The sequence below is a fragment of the Pristis pectinata genome, chromosome 18 (assembly GCF_009764475.1).
Source record: "Pristis pectinata isolate sPriPec2 chromosome 18, sPriPec2.1.pri, whole genome shotgun sequence".
Lineage (NCBI taxonomy): Eukaryota > Metazoa > Chordata > Chondrichthyes > Rhinopristiformes > Pristidae > Pristis > Pristis pectinata.
Window position 1 is genome coordinate 18314692 of NC_067422.1, and position 23260 is coordinate 18337951.

The following is a 23260-nucleotide window of genomic DNA, read 5'->3' on the forward strand; positions in this document are numbered from 1 at the left end:
AGCCTTCTGCAGCATATCATGTGGGGAAAGGAGAACAAGCCTGCTGCAAAATAACTGACAAAGCTCTGATTGCAGGCTAGCCAGACCCTTGGCTTAGCCAGCTGTCAAAGCTGTCAAATGTTTTGTCAAAAACTGATAAATATTTCAAACTTGTATTTTTTATAAAATATAAGAAACATTTGAAATGGTGAAGAACACACGAACATTTATAAAAAGTGAAATAATTAAAAATAAATCCTGACATATTAATTGAAAGCAGGTCTAACCTGACGTCGTTTTTGAAGCAGATACCTGACCATAAGTGGTCAGGAGTTATCTCAAGATGAGCTTGCTTTTCTAGAAGTCCACCATGCTCCAGACATGTGCCTTGTAGACAATGGGAAGGCTTTAGGGTGACAGGAGATGTGTCACTGACCACAGGGTACCCAGCCACTGACCTGCTCTTGTCATGGTATTTAAATTGCTGGTCCAATTGAGCTTCCTGTCAATGGTGATGAAAACTTATCAAAATGTTGTCCAGCTCTTACTGTATGCAGGCATGAGCTGCTTCATTTGCTGAGGACTGGCAAGTGGAATTGAGCATTATACAACTATCAGCATTTCAGAACTTATGATGGAAAGAAGGTCATTGATGAAGCAACTGAAAATGATAGGGCCCAGGACACTACCCTGAGGAACTCCTGTGGTGATGTCCTAGGGCTGTGATAATTGAGTGATAATACTTCTTTGAGTGAGGTATGAACCCAACCATTGAACAGTTTCCCCTTTGATGTCCATTAACTTTAATTTTACCAGGGCTCTTTGATGCCACACTTTGACGTTAAGGCAGTCACTCCCACCTCATCTCTGGAATCCAGCTGTTTGATCCATGAGATCTGAAGCTGAGTGATCCTGGTGAAGTCCAAGCTCGGCATCAGTGAGTGGGTTATGAGGGAGTAAGTGTCGCTTGATAGCCCTGTCGACAGTAGCTTCTGTCACTTTGCTGATGATTGAGGGTAGAGTGCTTGGGCAGTCATTAGCCAGTTTAGATTTGTTTGGCTTTTTATGAACAGGAATACCTGGGCAATTTTCCACATTGTCTGGTAGGTGCCAGCACTGTAACTGCACTAGAACGCTTGGCTAGGGGTACAGGCACTTCTGGAGTGCAGGCCTTCAACACTACAGTTGGGATGTTGTCTGGCCCCTTCACCTTTGCTGTATCCAGTGCTCTCGACCATTTCTTTACATCACCTGGAGTGAATCAAATGGGCTGGAGACCAGCTTCTGTAATAGTGAGGATCTCAGGAGGAGGTCTATTTGGCATTTCTGGTTGACGTAGCTACAAATGCTTCATCCTTTTTAGCATTCACAATCTCTTTCACACATGTAAAATCCTCTGTGTGATTTTTTTTGCCATTCTGCTGGAAGCTGCTTGTTTTCATTTTAACAAGTTTGATATCAGTTTGCTCTTCCAAACAAATTGAGACTGATCTGATTAAGTCTAAAAGCCCTTGAGAAACAATTCTTTCAAAATGTTTTGTGAATAAAGCTGAAGCTGAAATTCTTTTATTTTGGTAAAGGGAGATTACTTCACTGTGACAGACATGTTGTGTCCTACGTTTTTTCCTATTCTTACAAGAGGAAATGTTATGCAAAATCCCTCCGTACTAAACAGTGTATATTTAATTCCTGTCCTCAGGACAGTTGAACAAATCTCTTTTTTAGTAGTTCATCACAAAGCATTTTTAATAAGCAACATAAGTATCTGTGCTGTTATTTCTGCCTAGGCTACCGCATATCCTGGGAGGAGTACAATCGCACAAACACGCGTGTCACACACTACCTGCCAAACGTGACGCTGGACTACCGTGTCACTGGACTGACTGCTCTTACTACATATACCATTGAGGTAGCAGCCATGACATCTAAGGGTCAGGGCCAGACCTCCTCATCCACCATTTCCTCAGGGGTTCCTCCAGGTATGAATTTAATCCAGTTCTGAAGATAAATCATTGATATCGAACCTTAATTGAAGGAAAAAAAATTGAAGGAGTGTACTTTCAAAAGCTACATGATTAGGAGCCAGATAAAAGATTGTAATGAAAAGTCAGAGGCCATGGTGTTGGCATAATGAATTAGAATGAAGTGAGGATGTTTTAAAGGATAGAAAGCAGAAAGTAGAGATAAGTAAATCAATCTTAGTTGGCATGTTGATACTTTGGGGTGTGCAAAGGTCAATCCTCGGCCTTCAGCTCTTTGTATTAACGGTTCAGATGAAGGGACCGAGTTTGCTGGTGGTACAAAGGTTGGTGGCAATTGAAGCCACAAGGCAGCACAAAATTTGCAAAGGGATACGAACAGGTTAAGTTGGTGGACAAATTGGCAGAGACTGTAGGGAGAAGTGAGATTATTCATATTGTTAGAAAGATAAGAAAAACAGGGTGTTTCTTAAGTGTGGATCTGCCAAGTGATTTGGGTTTGTTGTATGTGAATCACTGAAAGTTAGGTTCAGGGTGGAGCATGTATTTAAGATGACGAATGTTAACCTTTACAACAAGGGGATAGGAATAAAATAATGAGGTGCCCTTGCTGCATTTGTCCGTATACCTAGAAGATGTTGTTTTGCTCTTTTTTGTGGTTATTATTAGTGTGTCAAGCAATTGATTGAAATATTCCCCCACTTCCAGCACCAGCCAGCCATTCTGTGTTAGCTAACACAGTCAGTTAGTGGTAGCTCCCACGGTTCACACCATTTATTTAAATAACTGTCAGGAAGCATAATAAGACTAGAACTTTGATCATTTTTAATCATTTTCCTCCAAATATAAAAGCAAATTTGAGGATCACTATCTGAAAGCCTGTGAGGGCAGTATACAATATTGTTCAATCTCTGCATATGATAGTCAATCTATAATGCAATGGCATTGCTATGTTATGATTCCTTTTTATAAAGTTCCTGTTAAAATATTTCCACATTTTCTGTGCTTCTTCCAACAGAATTACCTGGCTCCCCTACAAACATAGCCATCTCAAACATTGGCCCTCGTTCAGTAACTCTTCAGTTTAGACCTGGCTATGATGGTAAAACCTCCATTTCACGATGGTTGGTGGAAGCTCAGGTAGAGTGCACATAAGCAATTACAGTCGTGGGTGGTGAACACTGAGAAAGGTTAATTGTTCAGTCAAGGCTGAAAATATATTACCTGTTTTGTCATACCTACAATGGGTCACTAAGAAACTGTTGCTGTCTATCAGTTTGAGACAATAAGAATAGTCATTTTTTTCCAACTAGATAGACTTTGGTTTTGACCTCAACCACTGCTAACATGGGGGAAAGCTTTGTAGTTACCTTTTAGTGATCTCTCAGTGGTGACTTGCTGTTAAGTAAGGTCTGGCTCCAATGCAAGGTCTTGGATGGCAGCAGGATATTGCTATCACATGGGTGGGCCAGAACAAACCTCAGGCATAAAATGGCTGAAAAAAACTTTGGCACCTGTAAAGACACACCCTCAGGCTTTGTTGGTTGTCAAGGACTTCAAATGCTTCTGAATGTCCCTGAAATTCAGAAGTGTTTGAAAACCATTCAAACATAATTAAAGAATCTTTTTAAAAATTCAGAAAAGAAACAATTCAACTACTTAAAAACATCTGAAAAACACTTTTTAAATAACGAAAATCATCAATGCAAACAGAATCGGTTTAAAAACTGAAAAAAATGTTTTTGCTTCTCCCTTGCAGAAATTCATGGTACGTTGAAACCAGTAAGCATGCTGTTCCAGGGCCTGAGCTCACCTGGCACAGGATCAGCAGGTAGATTCCTCAGTGTTAAGTGCTGAAGAAGTCAGCAAGTTTGTGTCCTGCTGTGGAGTCCAATGTCAGATCACAGCCAGGGAACCATCAGCAGGTTCTGGACAGGAAATTCCATGACTTTCCTGCCTGTGCCAAAGCCCCAAATATGTGGGGTAAATGTCAGCATTTCCCAGCTAGATCCACCCCAAGATGCTTCTGACTTTGCAACCACTAAATAAATCCAGAAATATTGTTTATTCCAAAGCGATTTTGTGGGCCTTGATTCATTTGCAGAGCCAGCAGTGTTTGTGTTTTGTCTCTTGACCTACAATTTTGCCTTATGTTTTCATTGAAATTCCCAGTTAAAAGACCTAGTCTGTGGACAGTTTAATTAACAGGAAGGGAACTAAAATGCAAAAGAATAAATGCTCCATTGGACACTTCGTGTAGTATCCAATGGAGCATTTACAGGAAGTTGGACACATACCTGTTGGACAAAGTGTCAACTTAATTAGACTAGTTGCCTAATATTAAAATCCATTTACCTAATTAATAAACTGAATGTAGCTCAAGCTTGCAAAAGTAATTCTGGGGTAATTATTTGTAATCTTTGCTGCACTCAGTTTGAATGCCTTCTAGGAATCAATTCAGTAAGTAATTGCATTTGATTTTTCCATGTAGATTTTAGAGTTGGTAAACCGCAGTACACTATGATGTCACTGATCCCTGGAATAATCCAATGAATAATTATTTTAAGATACTGATTCATTGCATTTTACATCTTTATTGATAAACTGAATTTACCTTGCTAGGAGGAAAGGAAGTGGCCAAGATGACTTCTTATTTAGAACCATTATCACAGCCTAGGAATGACACCGTCATTTTCAGGGACTCCATCAAACTAGTTGAACAATGCCCAGCTGAACTGTGACATTCTATCTTCTTAATTGCCATAACTGCTTGTTTTAAACTCCATAACATCCCCTGCCTTTTCCCTCATTTTAGGCCTGCAGAATTTCACTTTCATGTCTTTGTCACTTTTTGTTCTTCAAAAACTCTGCTTCCCATATTCTATTTCACACCATCCCTTTTGTGCACTGCCTCAATTCTTGGTGTCTTGCATTAAATTTCTGGACCAAACTTTTTCATATCCTTGCTGCTCTCTGTGACTACCTTTCACCCTCTACCCACAATCTTCCCAAGATGCTCCATTTTTTTGCTTGTGGTCTTTTGTCTGCATTGTAACCAACACTGACACTGTCTTTAGCTTTCCACATTCTGGAATTCACTCCTTGAATCTTGTTGCCTCTCCAACCAACAGCTGCCTCTTCAAGCAAACTTTTGGTAATCCCTCATTATAATAAATTTCTTTAGCTTGTTTTTGATATTAAGCTGATTTCCCCTCCATGCAGTGTAATCTTTCTATGTGAGAACGTTACTGAAATGTAAGTTGTAATGAAGTCGTTATTCCAACAAAGAATATTATATAAAGGAGAGCAGAGGCAGCACAGAGTTTGATGTGGTTCAGTTATTGCTTCTGGTTTGCTCTATACTCTGGTGAAAAGAACTGGAAAGGATATTGCAGAACATAATGCAACAAGATTTCTCTGCTGTTTTAATCCAGTTGTCAGTTTATGCTTAACTATAATTTGGTTAATGCTTCCATTAGAGGAAAAGGGATTTGCAGAAGAGATTAACTGATTAATAATATTTTTAGCAGTATTTTCTACCTCCTTGATGTGTTTTAGATTTTTTAATCTCATTTACTGTGAGCAGCATCAGTTCCATATTTCTTCAACAGCGTGAAATTCAGCAGAATATTTGACAGTTTGGCAGCGTCCACTGATATGACCTTTGATTTCCTTCCTTAGATTGGTGTAATAGGGGAGCATGAAGAGTGGCACCTTGTTCATCAGCTGGTTAATGAACCTGATGCTCGCTCACTGGAAGTTCCCAACCTCAATCCATTCACACATTACAGGTACCATTCACTGCCTTTATTACAGCAGCTTTATGAAAGCAATGTAAACTTAAAGCAAAAGCAGTTGATTCATCCTCCATGGTGTCACTGCCACTTTCCCTCATCAGTACCCTAGCCAGGTGGTTTCGTAATGTTCATCTGCAGAAGCTCCATTAATGAAGCAGCCTGTGACAGTCCACAGCAGCATTTGGAATTCATCCAGGCTTGGGAGGATGTGACATTCATGATGTCCAAGCCCAAGGCAAAAACAATTTACAGCAAGAAGAGAACAAGTCATCTTCGAATGACCTTCATCAGCATACTTATTCTCCATCATCAACATCATTGTGTTCACATTGACTAAAAACTTTACTAGGTTAACCATTTCAATGCAATAACAGCAAAAGCAGAATAGATGCCAGTAATTTGCAGTAAGTAGCTCATCTCCTGAACCTTCAACCACTTTATACCTGCAACAAGATGCATTCATAACAACATTTGTGAAACTAGACCCCACTAAGGGCAAAACAATCCATTTGATTGGCACTCTACCATTAAACTTAGTAGCGACTTGATCAACTGCTGACACACTGTGACTGCAATAGGGAGGATCTGCAGAATGCACTGCAGAAACTCCATTATCAATGGAGATAATTTTGGAGGCACAGCACAATACATTGTACATTTTGAATTGTCAATCAAGGATGAATTTCTGGGAAATTAAATTTAATTCAACACCACCTAAGCAGGCATCCCTTAACGTCGAGAAAATGGGAACAGCAACATTTCTTTCAAGTTCCCTTCATTTCACTTATGATCCTGCCTTGAATATTTATTCCTTTTCAAAGAACATAGAATATAAAACAGTACAGCACAGGTATAAGCCCATCAGCCCAGCATGTTGCGCCAAACTGATTAAACCACTAATTAAATGCCTAACTAAACTAGTCCCTTCTGCCTGCATGAAAAACACGATGATGCTGGAGGAACTCAGCAGGCCAGGCAGCATCCATGGAGAAAAGCAGGTGGTCAATGGTTACTGCTCCTTCTGCCTACACAATGTCCATATCCCTCCACTCTCTGTTCTCTGCGCATTCATGTGCCTATGTAAGAGCTTTTTAAATGCTTCTGTCATATTTGCCTCCACTACCACCCCTGGCACCACATTCCAGGCCACCCACCACTCTCTGTGTTAAAAACAATACTTGCTCCACACACATCCCCTTTGAACTTACACCCCCCCGTCCCCACCCTCACCTTAAATGCATGACCTCCAGTATTAGACATTTCGACCTTAGGAAAAAGATACTGGCTGTCTACTCTGTGTATACCTCTGATAATCTTGTAAACTTCTATCAGGTATCCCCTCAGCCTCTGCTGCTCCAGAGAAAATAACCCAAGTTTGTCCAACCACTCCTTATAGCACATGCCCTCTAATCCAGGCAGCATCCTGGTAAACCTCTTGTGCACCCTCTCCAAAGCCTTCACATCCTTCCTGTAATGGGGCGACTAGAACTGAATGCAATACTCCAGATGCGGCTGAACCAGAGTTTAAGAAGCTGCAACATAACTTCTTGACTCTTGAACTCACTGCCTCGACTAATAAAAGCAAGCATGCCATATGCTTTTTTTAACCACCCTGTCAACCTGTGCAGCCACTTTTAGGGAGCTATGGACTTGGACCCAAAGATCCCTCTGTACATCAACACTGTTAAAGGTCTTGCCATTTGATCTTCTGAAGAGCAACACCTCACATTTGGCTGGATTAAACTCTATCTGCCACTTCTCCGCTCATATCTGCAACTAATCTATATCCTGCTGTATCCTTTGGCAATCTACACTACCCACTACGCCACCAATCTTTGTATCGTCTGTGTTCTGTTCCTTCATCAGTGGATCAATTTCTGGATTTTACTGAAACCTAGATTACAGTAAAATGACTCACTATTTAGGAACTAATTTTGTCATTTTCTCTCAGCATGGGGAATGTTGTTGATGTTGCATTTATTGCTCATCTGTGGTTACCCAAAGGATCTTCTGAGGGCTTTCTCCATGAACTGCTACAACCCTTGTGTTGATAATGCACCCACGATAAATGCACGAATAAACTGAGTAAAAATAAGTGCAAGGTCTGTTTATGTTGATCTATTCATTTACTTATTAGTTGGACAAAAAAGTCATGAGTTCTTCTTGATTTTCCTGCAGTGAGATTGGCTCTTTTTCACTGTGATTTTATGCACCATGTCTAACCAGGTTCTGCAGCCAATCTGCCTAAGGTTAGAGGAACCTTAATACATATGTTCAGATTCTTAAGTACCAATAAAAATGTATTTGCAACCATTAAAACAGTACTTTAGTCTTCTAAAATTGGGCATTCTAAACTGTTCCATATGGTTCAGGGTACATGCACCCCTCAGCTAATTTAACCTATAATTACGACCAGGGTCAAAGAACTAATTACCTTAAAAACTGAAAATATAAAAACTGAACATCTCACTAAAAGGGACGAATAACCTTTTGGGTCTGGATGATATGTCACAAGTGGAAACTGGTGATCAATTTCCATTATTGGACTAAGTTAAATGAAGAAAACAAGCAGTAGAAGCTAAAATACCTAGAATGAAAAAGACTATGATGCTGGAGGAACTCAGCAGGCCAGGCAGCATCTGTGGAGAAAAGCAGGCGGTCAACATTTTGGGTCAGGACCCTTCTTCAGGACTGAAGATAGGAAAAGGGGAAGCCCGGTATATAGGAAGGAAAAGCAGAGCAGTGATAGGTGGACAGAAAAATGCTGTGAATGCTGCCTGGCCTGCTGAGTTCCTCCAGCATGATAGTGTTTTTCATCCAGATTCCAGCATCTGCAGTCCTTTGGTTCTCTAAGATACCTGGAGTGTTGATCTTCACTCATTACTGGGTCCTTGGCCTTGCAAGTTTTTCTCAAATGTTTGAGTCAGATGATAAAAAGGCAGTTAAAGAACAGAAAGTGTACAAATGGTTTAAGAAAACAATGAATAGATGGGAAAGATAAATAACAAAAGGCTAAAAATCAAATTAACTAAAATGGAATTGAAGAAAATGTCAGAAAAATGTGGCAGAAACCTGATTTCAGAGCTGCTGAAGCCACAGAGTGCCCAGGACAAAGATAGTACACTGTAGAAAATTACCAAAATGCCATCTAGACATAAAGCTGGCACTTTAAAATGGGCATCTATTATAAAAATAAACTGATTTTAATCTTCACTGAAATTATTTCACATGGAATTTGTCATTAAGGTCTCTGAATATCTGAAATAATTCAGAGGGGCCTTCCATTCAGTTTCAGCTTTGTGTTTCTACAGATTTCGCATGCGCCAGGTCAACATTGTTGGAACAAGTCCGCCAAGTCAGTTATCACGCAAAATTCAAACCCTCCAGGCACCGCCTGACATGGCTCCTGCCAATGTGACCCTGCGCACAGCAAGTGAGACAAGTCTCTGGCTCCGTTGGGTGGTATGTAACAGATGAGGGCAATCATTTCAGGATTAACCATCGATATAACTTTTACCTTTATCATGTTTAAGTGTTTGTAAAATCTATGAATTTGTATATTGCAGAATTACATGAAACTTATTTCAGTGATTGTACCCCCACGCCCCACCATCTGCCTCAACCTCCTTTTTCCTTTGATGGAGAGGGAGAAACTTGCACAAGCCTGTCTACCTTTGGTGCAAGTACACTGGTACCTCACTTAGCATTCAGAAAGCATTTCAGGGAACAAGAGTGCTGATTGATGCAGCTCTTAATGGGTCATTATGCCATGGAGATGCATTACTGGCAGCATTATTTTCTACCTATAAGTGATAAATGAGAGCTTCATTCAGGATAAACATAAGATATTACAGCATTATTTATTAAGCAGTGAACATGCAATGAGACAATCAGGAATACAAACTAGGCTGACAAAAATGACCTCGTGAACACAACAGAGCAGCAGTAGGAAATAAAGCAGAAGAGGCTACAGCTTGGGGATAAGTCAAGCTGTGGCTCATCCTACTGGGAAGATGGGCCTTATTGTGACTCTTCCTTTTTGAAGAAGAGATCCAGGCTTTAACAGTCTTGCTTGCCTCTTCCTCTCATGGAACATTTCTTTGCAGCAAGAGATGGTGTTAAACACCAATTTTTTCACTTGGGACCTCCACTACCGCTCCGGGTCATTCTCAGAAAGTAGCTCCACACCTCTTCAGTCTTTGTGACGCCTTTTATCAAAATTCCAGATCTCCTTCAACGGGAGTCTATTATTTCAGTTTTGTCAGTCTGCATATGAACATGTTGTTGTTCCAACTCTGGACACACAAAGTAATGCTCTTTTTCAACACTTCTAACACATTACCCACATAATAATTTTCTGACTTTTTCACAAATATTATGGGTTCAAATGTCACAAGAGGAGTCCTTTCACAAAACTGCAACAAGTGAAGCACGAGTAAAACAAAAACATTTCTTACTGCATTCTCATTGGTTGAGCAACAATTACCAGTTCAATACAAATAGCTTGTATCTTTGAGTGTTTTGATTATCTTCAGCCCTTTCTTTTCACCCCACATTTTCCTGGTTGTCACCCTTTATGCTTAATAAGTTCTTCATAGAAATCACTATCTTGCAACCTGTCCCCCTTTCTCTAAGCACTGATAACATCACTTAGGTTAATGGGAGGCACTTCGATCAGTACTGAAAATTTTGTAAGACACAAGAGATTCTACAGATGCTGGAATCTGGAGCAACACACACAAAATGCTGGAGGAACTCAGCAGGGCAAGCAGCATTGGCTTCTGTTGTAATTTTTTATTGTTCTTGACACAGATTTATTGTGCAGACCAAAACTAATGAGAAGTGTTGTGAAGTGCTGATTGAAGGGTAAAACTTCTTCCTCCTGTACACCCTCTAATTAAAATAGCCTAGATTGTAATATCCTTTCACAAAACAGATCATTGCATTTTGTATAATTTGATCCTTGGCCAACAGATCATTGTGCTGTCATTGGCCAAGGATCAAATTATGTACTGTACTCTCATTGGCTGAGTGCCAATGATATATGTGCTCTCATTGGCCAATTATTTTTTTCAGTTAACATTTTCTCCCACCCCTGGTTAAGAGAGCTATACAGATCTGCACTCTGTGTGATCATGCTAGGTTGTGTACCTGGGTATCTATTTGGCATCACCAGCAAGGATAGGTATTACAATAAGCTGGCTGTGAACATTTGGGGCTTCTTCTGACTATTGGTCAAATGGCACTATTTGTGCCACAGAGTGGTTTCACCACACAAAAAAATAAATGGTTTTAGTAGTGGAACTAAAATAACTGTGACCATGTCACCAGTTTTCTGACTCTGTTGTAATCAAGATCAAAGTTACTTCTTGTGTGGATTAATGGAAATCTGTCATGCCCTTCCATTCACTACTGGTTTAGAAGGTTTTAAACCTTCATTTTGAAACTTTTAACATACTGAGCTTTCTGCAGCTTTAATTTTCTGAACACTACATTTGTAAACTGGAAGTAAGATTATAGCATTCCACAAAATGTTAATTTAATCAACAAGAAAAAACAAATGGATAAGGTATGTCACCAATCTGGAAAATGCCAAGGATTCTTACCATTTATTGTATGCTGAATGTGGTTGTGTACAAATCCAGGTATAATTAGTTGAAAAATAATGCTGACAGTGTCAATTAAACTAATGTGATAATTTACACCTGATGTCTTTAAATTTGCTCAATTTCCAATCTCTATGGCAGATTTTTTTAACATAGTGGGGAAAAAATTGGGAAATATGAGTCTGAACTTTTACTATAATTAATACTAAGGGCATCAAAACAAAGGCTGCAGTTCATTTGGTTAAAGGTCTGTGAAAAAGCTCAATTAGTTTAGTTTGGTTAAGTTAAGCGTATGCAAAATGACCAATTAAAATGAAAGGGTAAAGAAGATGCAGTCAGAGTGCTTTGCTATTTTTTTCCCAGCCATTGCCTGAATCCGAGTATAATGGTAATCAGGAATCAGTTGGATACAAAATAAAATATGGGAAATCGGATGGAAATGGATCCACACTCACACACATTATCCATGACCGAATCGAGCGGGAATTCACAATCGAGGATCTAGAGGAGTGGACTGAATACAGAGTGCAAGTGCAAGCATTCAATGCCATAGGCTCTGGACCATGGAGTCAAGAGGTCAAGGGTCGTACGAGAGAATCTGGTAAGCTTGTGCATAACAAGGAGCATTGTATCAATTCCCATGGCCATCTCTCCAATGCCCCATTGAGGTAATGCAGTATGTACTTGTGAGCTTAGCTATGTAGACGAGAAGCTTTCAAGGTAAGAATCTTGTCAGGTACGAGTGAATCTGGGCAGCTTGTGGTCACATAGCACAGTGGTTTAAAACACTGATCTTATAAACTAGAGATTGTTAATTCAAATCTCTCTGAGGTCTAATTCCAGTGTTCACTGTTTTATTGAATTCTGTACACTGAGGTGACAAAGGCCAGATCATTGGGAGTATTTAAAGTGGAAGCAAGTACATTTTTGGAAGATCAAGGAACTGAGAGCGATGGGGAACTGGCACAGAAGAGGAGATTGGGCCTGGTACAAATGGGCAATGGCCATATTGAATGGTGAGATGGACTTGAGGGGCCAAGTGGCCTACTCCTGCTCCTATTTTCATATGTTCTTACATACATAATATTGATGTCATGGTGGCACAGTGGCACAGCTAGTAGCATTGCCTAATGGTTCCAGTGACCCAGGTTTAGTCCTGACCTCTGCTGCTCTATGTGTGGAGTTTGTACATTTTCCCCGTGACCACTTGAGTTTCCTTGGAATACTCCAGTTTCATCCCACATCCCCACAACATGCAGCTTGGTAGGTTAATTGGCCACCATCAATTGTTGCCAGTGTGTAGATGAGTGGTCGAATCTGGGGGGAGTCAATGGGAATGTGGAGAGAATAAAATGGGATTGGTATAGGGTTGATATAAATGACTGCATGATGGTCAGTGTGGACTTGGTGAAACATAGGGCCTGTTTCCATGCTGTGTAACTCTGAGTAAGGGAAAGGGGACTACAGAGGCAAGTAGAACAAATAGAAATCTTCAAGAAAATAAAGATATTCCGAAGAAAGCAAACATGATCCAGTGTTATTGAATACATGTAGCAAGTAATAAGTAAGCAACTCGTGCAAATAGATTAGTCATATCATTGCCTGATTGCATAAAAATTAAATACTGAATTAAAACCTAAGTAACTGCAGGTGATGCTGTTGTACCAATAGTGTTGTGGTAGGTATGTTCCTGAGGAAATAGAGATTGTTAATATCTGTATTTTGGGCACTGAGAATGTTCCCAGAGCTCCACAATAGTGACCATAACATGCACACACATTTTTGGAGTGATGTGTGCCAGCTGCCACATTGATAATAACACTCATATGTGTACAGTGAAGACAGGCTTCCCAATATTCTCAGCACCTCACTGAGCATAGCCATCAGACTATTTCTGTGGAGACACAAGAGACTGCAGATGTTAGAACCTGGAAGCATAACCAAAAAGCTGGAGGAACTCAGTGGGTCAAGGTAGCATCTATGGAGAGAAATGGACAGTCGACATTTCCAGACTCTGGTCTCGACCCAAAATGTCAACTGTCTATTTCTCTCCATAGATGCTGCCTGACCCGCTGAGTTCCTTCAGAATATTTTTGTGGTCTTGTGCATCTAGGTCTTCATCTGCCATCTGTAGCAGAACCCAGCCAACAGCAAGCTGCCAGGTACATCTCTTCACCCTATTCTGGCTGCAGGCCTGGTGTTCAGTCCCATCATCTGCAGAACCCGACACTCGGCTGTCTTCCATATCATTCACTAAATGGTAGGATTGATTCCCGGGGAGGAAGGTTTGTCCTTCGAGGAACGATTAAGCCTGTACACTTGAGAGTTTAGAAGAGTACAAAATTCATAAGGGGCTTACAGGAGAGCCACAGAATTGATGTTTACCCTGGCTGGAGTATCTGGAACTACAGAGTTGACCTTCCAGGGCAGAGATGAGTTCTTCACTCAGAAGACTGTGAATCATTGAAATTCTCTACTCAGAAGTGTTACAGAGGCTTAGTCACTCTGTATATTGATCAGTAATTTTTTAGATAATAAGGGAATTGAGGGATATCTGGTCAGTGCAGGAAAATGCCACTGAAGTAAAAGATCAGCCATAGTGGAGCAGGTCAAAGGGTCCGAATAGCCAATTCTTGCTCCTATTTCTCATGTTCTTAAGAAAGATGAGACTGGCTCATTAATTAGTTCAGGCCAATTCTGAAACACCAAAAAGGGTGCCACGAACAGTTCTGGTAGCAGAAGAAAATGGTTGAGGATTTCCAGCATCTGCAGTTTGTTGGCTTTTGTATGTTATTGCTCGTATTACATTCACACCAAACTAAAATAATCAGATTCCAAAATAAATGAGTCAACGTTAAGTACAACTAAATACCTTAAAAAAAACAAGCAATATATTAAGTGAATGTAAAAAGAAGTAATTAAATTGAATTTAATTAATTTTTAGTTAATAAACGCAGATAAAGGACCTAGATTCCAACTTTCTTTTAATACATTAATTGCTTCAGATTTCATTTTTGTGCTTTGTTATATTGTCATGTGGATACCTATGCTGTGATTATAACTTCAATTATAAATTCACTGGTGCAGTTGCTCGATACTTGACTCATACCTGGAATGAGTTGGGCTTGTATCCACTAGTGTTTAGACAAATGAGAGGTGACTTGACTGAAACATAAGATTCTGAAGGGTATTAACAGGCTAGATGTGGAGAGGGTATTTCCCTCTTGTGGGATTACCTAGAACAAGAGGTCACTGTTTAAAAATAAGTGGTTACGCAGATAAGAGAGAAATAAGGATTTTTTTGTGTCAGAAGGTCATGACCCTTTAGAATTTTTTTCCTCAAAGGACAGTGGAAACAGCGTCTTTGAATATTTTTAAGGCAAAGGTAGATTCTTGATGATCAAAGGGTGAATGCTTACAATGGGTGGACAGGAATGCAGAATGAGGTTAGAATCAGATCAGCCATAAAAGGCACAGCAAGCTCAAGGGGCCAAGTGACCTTCTTTTATGGTCTGATCTATGTTTATCTCTCCTAAAGTCGGAACATCCTAGTTCTGTCATGATGAGGAACTGACAATATTTTCAGTGGATACTGGTCCCTCTCAGCATATCACCTGACACTCAAAAAGTGGTCATAATTTTAACATACAATGTACTGACATATTTTTGAAGTTAGGTGACATTTACATGAAATAACTGTGTGCATTGCAGAAAATTTTATCTGTCACTAAATTTTAAACAAGACCTTTGTTTTACAAAAGTCACATGAAAAAGTACATAGTCCTTTGCAGAAAAACTTTCTCAGTTAATTTATTTTCATTAAGTTAACCTGAGTTGACACTAAATGTTTAATTATAATGAGTATTTTTTCTCAAGTACTGGAACTTCAGATTTGTCAATAGATTTTAAAACAATCTGAAGGTTAAGTCATCTGATGTGATTCAAGGAACTAGTCCATGTCAAGTAGATGTTGTGAGAGGAGACAGAGATCGATGATGAAATTCACCACCACCCGAGTACGCCAGCACAGTGCAGCCTTTGGCTGATTGAGGGAAATATATTTAAAGATCAAAACTTAAGGTCTGGCACAGATTCATAATCTACTGGGCAGTTGTGATCCTTGCCCTCCTCTACGCTTCTGATAGCTAGATTATTTACAGCAGGCATCTCAAGGCACTGGTGACAACAATGCTGACTTCATAAATTCACTGGAAGGACATACTAACCAATGTTAGTGTCCTCTCCCAGGTCAATATCCCCAGTGTTGAGCCCTAGATTACACCAAGTTGGCTACATTGGACAGGCCACATTGTTTGCACGAGACTTCCAAAACAGACATTATTCTGAAGTCTGTCAGGGGAAGAGATTGACAGGTGGACAGAGTGATGGAAGGAGCAGATCACATGACAAAATACCCACCTACCCTCCATCTTCCCCATCTGTGGAAGAGTCTCTGGTTCCTGCATTGGCTTCTTTAACCATTTCAGAAGTCACAAATCTAAAGTGGAAGTAAATCTTCCTTGATGTCAAGGGATTGCCAGGGATAATTCTACAAACACCTTGGCAGAAAATAACACAGCATGAAGAAAATTATCTGCTTCTCCACAAATAGTCAAAACTTGGCATTGAGCAACTCACTACAAAGGAGACTGTTTCTAAAATGGACATATGTTGTGCCATGGGGAGTGGAAAAAATCACTACTGTCAGGCTCAAAATCTTCAGATTCCAGTTCCAGATATTTTGACCATGCTGCTAGTCTGTTTACCTCAGTCATTCCAACCTGGGATGCATGACCCATTTGAGGGGTTGTCAAAGTTTACTGTGCTTTAATAATAAGAAATTTAGTTGGAAAGTTCACAAGAGAACAAAAATAAATAACGATGTGTTTGGCAAACTAGCTGCCTTGGCCACGGTTCCGCAAGCAGTCTCCAGGGATCCTCAGCATATCCCCAGCTCCTTCAAAGGAATGGCCAAGGGGGTGGGGTGCAGACTTTACCAAGCCTCTCATTCAGAGGGTTTTGGGAGTCACTGTGATGTCTACAAACAAGTTATATCTCCGTCATCCATATTTGGAGTGAAAGCTGATGGCCAGGGAGTAAAAGTGAACATTTGCACCATCACCTCAGAATGGAGATGTTTAAAAGAATTCCCAAAGTGTTTGATAGCAGTGAGGGCCAGGGAGGGACTCTGTGACCAGTGGAGTGCCCTGTACACTCAGTACTGGGGCTCCAGCTGTTCACAATCTCTATAAGAACATATGTATAGGAGCAGGAGTAAGCCAACCAGCTCTGCTATGCCATTCATCAAGATCATGACTGATCTTTTATGTCAGTGCCTGCAATATCCCCATCTCCCCTGAGTCCCTGGAGAATTTTATTGATTTCTGTCTTGAATGAACTCAACAACTGAGTCTCCATGGCCCTCCAGAATGGAGAATTCCAAACATTCACCACCCTATGTGTGAATAAATGTCTCCTCATCTTTGTCCTAAACAGCCTCCCCTTCATTCAGAGATTGTGATTCCTGCTTCTAGACTCCTCAGTCAGGGAAAACATCATCTCTGCATCCAGCCTATTGAACCCTGGAAGAATTTTGGAAGTTTCTATAAGATCTCTCATTCTACAGAACTTCAGAGAATACAGGCCTGGGACCACCAGTCTAGTGAATCTTTGCTGCACTCCATCTATAGCAAGTACAGCTTTTCTTAGATAAAGGGTATCAAAACACAGCACTCCAGGTCTCACCAGTGCTCAGCGATACAGATAAGGGCATTAAGTGTAGTATAATACCAAAGCAGTTGATGATACAAAGCTGTAAGAAGGTTGTTGAGAGGCTTTGAAAGGATATAAACTGCTAACTGATTGGGGCAAAGACATGGCAGATGAAAAATAATGTAGAAAAATGTGAGGGCAGCTACCTCAGTGGAAAAAATACAAAGGTGGAGTATTTTTTAAATGGTGAGGATTTGAGAAGTGTTGATATCCAGAGGGACCAAGAGAGTCCTTGTACACAAGTCACTGAAAATTAAAGTGCACATTCAGTAAGCAATTAAAAAGGCAAATAGTCTTTATTGCAAGAGGAGTTGAACACAAGAATAGAAACACCTTGCTTCAAATATACTGAAATGTGATGGGTCTACATCTGGAACATTGTATGTAAGCCTGATCTCCCTCCCTAAGAAAGAATATCTTTGTGAGGGAAAGCAGAAAAAATTCATTAGATTGATTGCTTGGATAGCAGGCTTATTGTATGAGGAGAGATTAAGCAATCTGTTCCATGTTGTGTTTGGAGGAATGAGAGGTGATCTCAATGAAATAAACAAAATTCTTATGGGGCTCAACAGAGCAGATGCAGAGATGACCCACTTCAATTCCACATCCCATTCCCATACTGACATGTCCATCCATGGCCTCCTCTACTGCCACATTGAGGCCAGGTGCAGGTTGGAGGACAACACCTCATATTCCACCTTGGGAGTCTCCAACCTAATGGCCTCAACATCGATTTCTCTAACTTCCAGTAACTCCACCCCTTCTTCCCGCCCCCCCCCATTCCTTTGTCTTCCCTTATTTCTATGGCTCCCTTCCCCCACCCTGATGACCTGCCCATCTCCTCTCCTCCCCTCCCCCATCCTTTATTCCATGGTCCACTGCCCTCTCCTACCGGATTCCTTCTTCTCCCCCTCCCCCACCCACCTACCTTCACCCCTCACCTGGACTCGACTGTCACCTGAACTCACCTATCCCCTGCCATCGTGTGCTTCTCCCCCCCCCCCCCACCCCCCCATCCCCCCCCCCCCGCCTTCTTATTCTGGCTTCTGCCCTCTTCCTTTCCAGTCCTGACGAAGGGTCTCAGCCCGAAACGTCGACTGTTTATTTCCCTCCACGGATGCTGCCTGACCTGCTGAGTTCCTCCAGCACTTTTTGTGTATAGATGCAGAGATGATGTTTCCACTGGCTGGAGTGTACAGAACCAGAGGTCACAGCATCAAAATAAAGGAGTCTGTCATCCAGGACAGAGATGTGAAGGAATTTCTTCACCAAGAAGGTAGTAAATTTTTGGAACTCTGTGCCCCAGAGGCTTGTGAAAGCACAGTTGCTGAATATATTTACAACAGAGATCGATAGATGTTTACATGTGAAGGGAATCAAAGGAGATGGATTAATGCAGAAGCTGTCTCTGAGGTAAAAGATCAGACAAGATCTTATTGAATGATGGAACAGGCACAAGGCCCCAACTAGTCTACTTATGCTTTTTTTTTGTTGTTTTGTGAGCTGTGAAAGAGCCATCAGGGCAATCATGGGGTGGTCTTCAGGATCCATCAACTGCAGCCCACTGCGCTTCATGGTACAACAACAGCAGCCAGGCCTCCAGAAGAATCAGATCTGAAGGGCCGCAAAAAGTAGGGTCATGGGAATAATGCAGATGGCAAGCACAATCTGGCCCAAGGTTTCAATGGACTGGGCTTTCATCAAAAGTGAATCAGGACGTGTACTGGTGATAGTCCATGGACCTGAAATATTATATCTGATTCTCTCCAGAGAAGCTGCAAAATCCCATCGTCAGAAATAAAATGGGTAACATTCCAATTCCTTGCTCACTGTGTAGAATTTTAAGGACAATGTATGTACAATTTCCAAACATTTTTATCAACCCTCATACCATTTAACTTCTCTGACTTTCTACCCTTCTGACCTTTCCTTCTCCTCCCTTTTTCCTACCTCTTAAACTTTGTTTTATCTCTAACATAGAACATTGAACATTACAGCACAGTACAGGCCCTTCGGCCCACAATGCTGTGCCGACATTTTATCCTGCTCTAAGATCTATCTAACCCTTCCCTCCCACATAGCCCTCCATTTCTCTATCATTCATGTGTCTATCTAAGAGTCTCTCAAATGTCCCTAATTCATCTGCCCCCACAACCTCTGCTGGCAGTGCATTCCATGCACCCACCACTCTCTGTGTAAAAAAACTTACCCCTGACATCCTCCTTATACCTTTCTCCCGTCATCTTAAAATTATGTCCCATTGTGTTAGCCATTGTCGCCCTGGGAAAAGGTCTCTGACTGTCCACTCGATCTATGCCTCTTATCATCCTGTAAACCTCTATCAAGTCATCTCTTATCCTCCTCCTCTCCAAGGAGAAAAGCCCTAACTCACTCAACCTATCTTCATAAGACATGCTCTCCAATCCAGGCAACATCCTGGTAAATCTCCTCTGCACCTTCTCTAAACCTTCCACATCCTTATAATGAGGTGACCAGAACTGAACACAATACTCCAAGTGTGGTCTAACCAGAATTAGATGAAACACAGTTCTGATGAAAAGCCATTGAGATGAACCCTGTTTTTTTTCCCACTGTCTGACTTGCTGAATGTTTCTAGTATCCCCAGTTTTCATTTCAGACTTCCAGAATCTGCATGTTTTCAGTGATTGGAAGGGTGTTTCAATATGGCCAGATTTCTAACATGTATTGAAGTGGTTGAGGATCCTCATTGGATAGCGCTGTGAACTTGCAGTATTCAATTGTCCCACAAGGTGGCATTAAATAGCTCTGCAGAGAAGTGGAAATGTTTGCTTGGTAGCTTCACAATAACATTTAAAGTAGGAAATTTAACTTGTTTAACATCGGCTTTGTAAATATTAATTCAAGATGTGGAGGTTTGTGTAGTTTAATAATATTTTCAGTAATAATCTTTAAAGTTAGCATCATCAATGTAGTAATTGAAACTTCATTGGTGATTTAATAGTTTGGAAAGGAAGATCTGTTTTGTCCTTTTAAGTGATTTCTGAAATCCTACATTTCATCATGGGGTAAGAGTTGCTGCATTTGCTGTGGTCTGTTACTACAGTTAATCCAAAAAGCCTTGCTTTTTGAGGTTACGAAAGGTTATAATTGAAGTCTTTGCATTTTGGTCTTGCGCACTCTACACAGTCTCATCTACACTAATTCTATTAGGGACTCATGTCAGTCATTTTAAATCCTTAATGCAGCTCAGTTTATAACTCCTCCCGGCCAGCTTCCCAACATGGCTCGAGTTGCAGGAAAGAGGCCACCATTTAACCGTGTCTAAAGGTCAGCTTCTTCAGTTATGATATGGGAATGGGAACTGCAGTCCTATCCCTGTTGTCTTGAACATTATGAACCAGTGACCTCAGTCAAGTTTGTATGTCTTTTCACTTAAATACAAAGCTGTAGTTCTTTCAATGGGTTAATTGTGGAACAGTTTAAACACAATTAGTTCTCAGGCAATGGAAACACACTGTCCAGAATAAAACAAGGTAACTGGAAATAATTTTATGAAAGGAAGGATAAACTATAGGGATTACTATATAATACATAATATAATGATAGAGCTCTAAAATGGCTGCAAAAAAGTCAGGACTGCAGATTAAACATTATTTTCTAAATATTTCATAGTCTGCAGGAAGGAAAGAGATAAGGAGGATGGAGAAGCCGTACTTATCAAAGATAACTTAGTGCTAGCAGTTAAAATTAATACTGCAGCAAAGAGCACGGCATGTGGATAAAAGAAATACAGGATCAATGCCACTAATGGAGTTATCTATAGACCATTGTACAGTGGAAGGAAGGTGGGAGAAATGTACAAACTAATTAGGGAAATGAGCAAAAAATCTGAAGTAATAATCCTGTGGGATTTCAGCTGTGTATTGCATCATGACTGTCAGAGAGAAGCCGAAGGTCAGGTGCCGGCTCATTGACCTCCTGCTCCACCATTGAACTCGCCACTGTGTGCAGAGACAGAGCACAAACATCCTGTGCTGAGGCTGAATGCACTTCACATTTACCCCCTCAGCTTTACACTGCAGATGACTGACGTATGTGGCATGACTCGATTCATTTGAATGGGGCTGGCAAGCTTAATTAAAAAGCCAAGGGCAGGAGAGTCATCTGTTTTTGTTTACTCTTTGGTTTTAACTCATTTCTGATAGTTTAATATATTTGTTAAATTTTACAATTGTCAAAATCATTTGAACCATTTTTAAATATCTCTGATTATTAGAGATAATTAAATATAGTTCAAAGGCATTTGGCCGCAGCAAGCTGTCAAAACACCATCCGGTATTCAAGGGTGGGGCCACAGGATCCGCTGTCTGAGGCTGTGGTGCCACCCGTTACCCACTCTGCTTTGCAGGATGACCGTGGCAACCAGGCCTTGGGATCGATTAGAAATGCAGAGCTGCAAATAGTAAAGGTGATTGTTGGAGGTGAGTGTGTCTGGCAGGTTGGATTGAGCCTGATCTTACTTGAAGCATTTAAGGTAAGCATGTTCTTAAATTGCAGGGAGTTATTCAGAAGGAGAATACGTTGGAAATAAATGGCAAAGAACCAGGAAGAGAGTTGTTTTTCTTTGTTCATTGTTTGGGATTCATTGTTGCTTGCAAAGCAGGTATTCATTACACACCCCTAATTGCTCTTGAGAAAGTGGTGGTGAGTTGCCTTCTCGAACCATTGTTGTCTTTCTGATGAAGGTTTTCCCACAGTGCTGTTACCAGGGAATTCCAGGGTTTGCAGCCAATGATGATGAAGGAATGGCAATTTATTTTGAAGTCGAGTTGATGTTTGACTTGGAAGGGATCCTGACGGAGGTGGGGTTTGTACTCTTACGCCTGAAGCCCTTGTTCTTCGTACTAGAGGTCACGGGTTCAGGAGATGCTGTCAGAGCAGCCAAGGCATGTAACTGCAATGGGTGGTGACTAACCGAGCCTTTGCTGGGAAACAAGCTGGTCTTGCAATCCAGTTCAGTTTACTGAAAGTTTATTTCATTGACTCCAATTTGCCAAATGTTTTGTTTCTAAATATAGCAATCTCACTATACTGAAATGTAAATTAATGTTTTGTTTTGGAATTACACTGAGAAAGAGACTGGGCATGCAACTTTCATTCTTATCTGAAACCATCAAATCAGTTATCAAGAACTTAAGCATGGAACTAGCAATATCAGATCATTGCAGAATACTCTTACTGAATATTTCCCTTCAGAGCAGTAATTTGACTGAACTGGGATGGATCAGAGCAGGGAACATAATGGAAATGACCCCTCCATTGATTAATGAGGTAACATGGTTAATTATCTTTTCCTTTTCCCCAATGTCTCATTTTGTTCACCCTGAGCTGTCTGTCACACGTGAAATGATTTGATTCTTTTTTTAGTGGCAAAAACATTTTAAAATAATGAAACCAAATTCAATAAACAAACAAAACTGGGGGGAGAAAAGACCATAAGACACAGGAGCAGAATGAGGCCATTCAGCCCATTGAATCTGCACTGCCATTCGATCACTGCTGATTTATTTTTCCCTCTGAACCTCATTGTCCTGCCTTCTCCCCGTAACTTTTGACGCCCTTACTAATCAAGAACCTATCAAACTCCGCTTTAAATATACCCAATGACTTGACCTCCACAGCCGTCTGTGGCAATGAATTCCACAGATTCACCACCCTTTGGCTAAAGAAATTCCTCCTCATTAGGTAAATGAAAATAGAGGTAAATGAAAATCAAAAGTTCAAAACAGGTTCATCAGAAGAGAGACAATAGGTTTCAGAGGTTGTTGATCATTGATGAATGATCAATTGACAAATGCAAGGAAAATACAATCTGGTCTAACCCACACTCACCACTGCCTCTCCAACCTCACCCGCCACCACAAACTTCACCACTCCACAGCCCATTGACTGTGTAATCTCCTTGAGAGTCAAACTGAGAAAAAATCTTGGAGCCATAAAGCGGTCACTGGTTCAGACAATTCTTTCTGGACCTTCTCTGGTGATTCAGGAGATTACATGAAGGCATTTGCTTTCTATATGATGCAACCTCTGCTCCAGGCAAGAACCAGTTCAGTTCCTTCTTGAAAGTGTACAGAGATTTAAC

General features: G+C 40.7%; 1 protein-coding gene across 1 annotated transcript in view; it reads left to right on the forward strand.

Annotated features, from left to right (window-relative positions):
* Positions 1-23260, forward strand: part of sdk2b (sidekick cell adhesion molecule 2b) — a 699987-nt gene that overhangs the window by 501475 nt on the left and 175252 nt on the right. Inside the window, 5 exon segments of the mRNA XM_052032768.1 lie at positions 1767-1958; positions 2977-3098; positions 5640-5749; positions 9067-9217; positions 11725-11962. Of these exon segments, the coding sequence (XP_051888728.1) occupies positions 1767-1958; positions 2977-3098; positions 5640-5749; positions 9067-9217; positions 11725-11962 (813 nt within the window).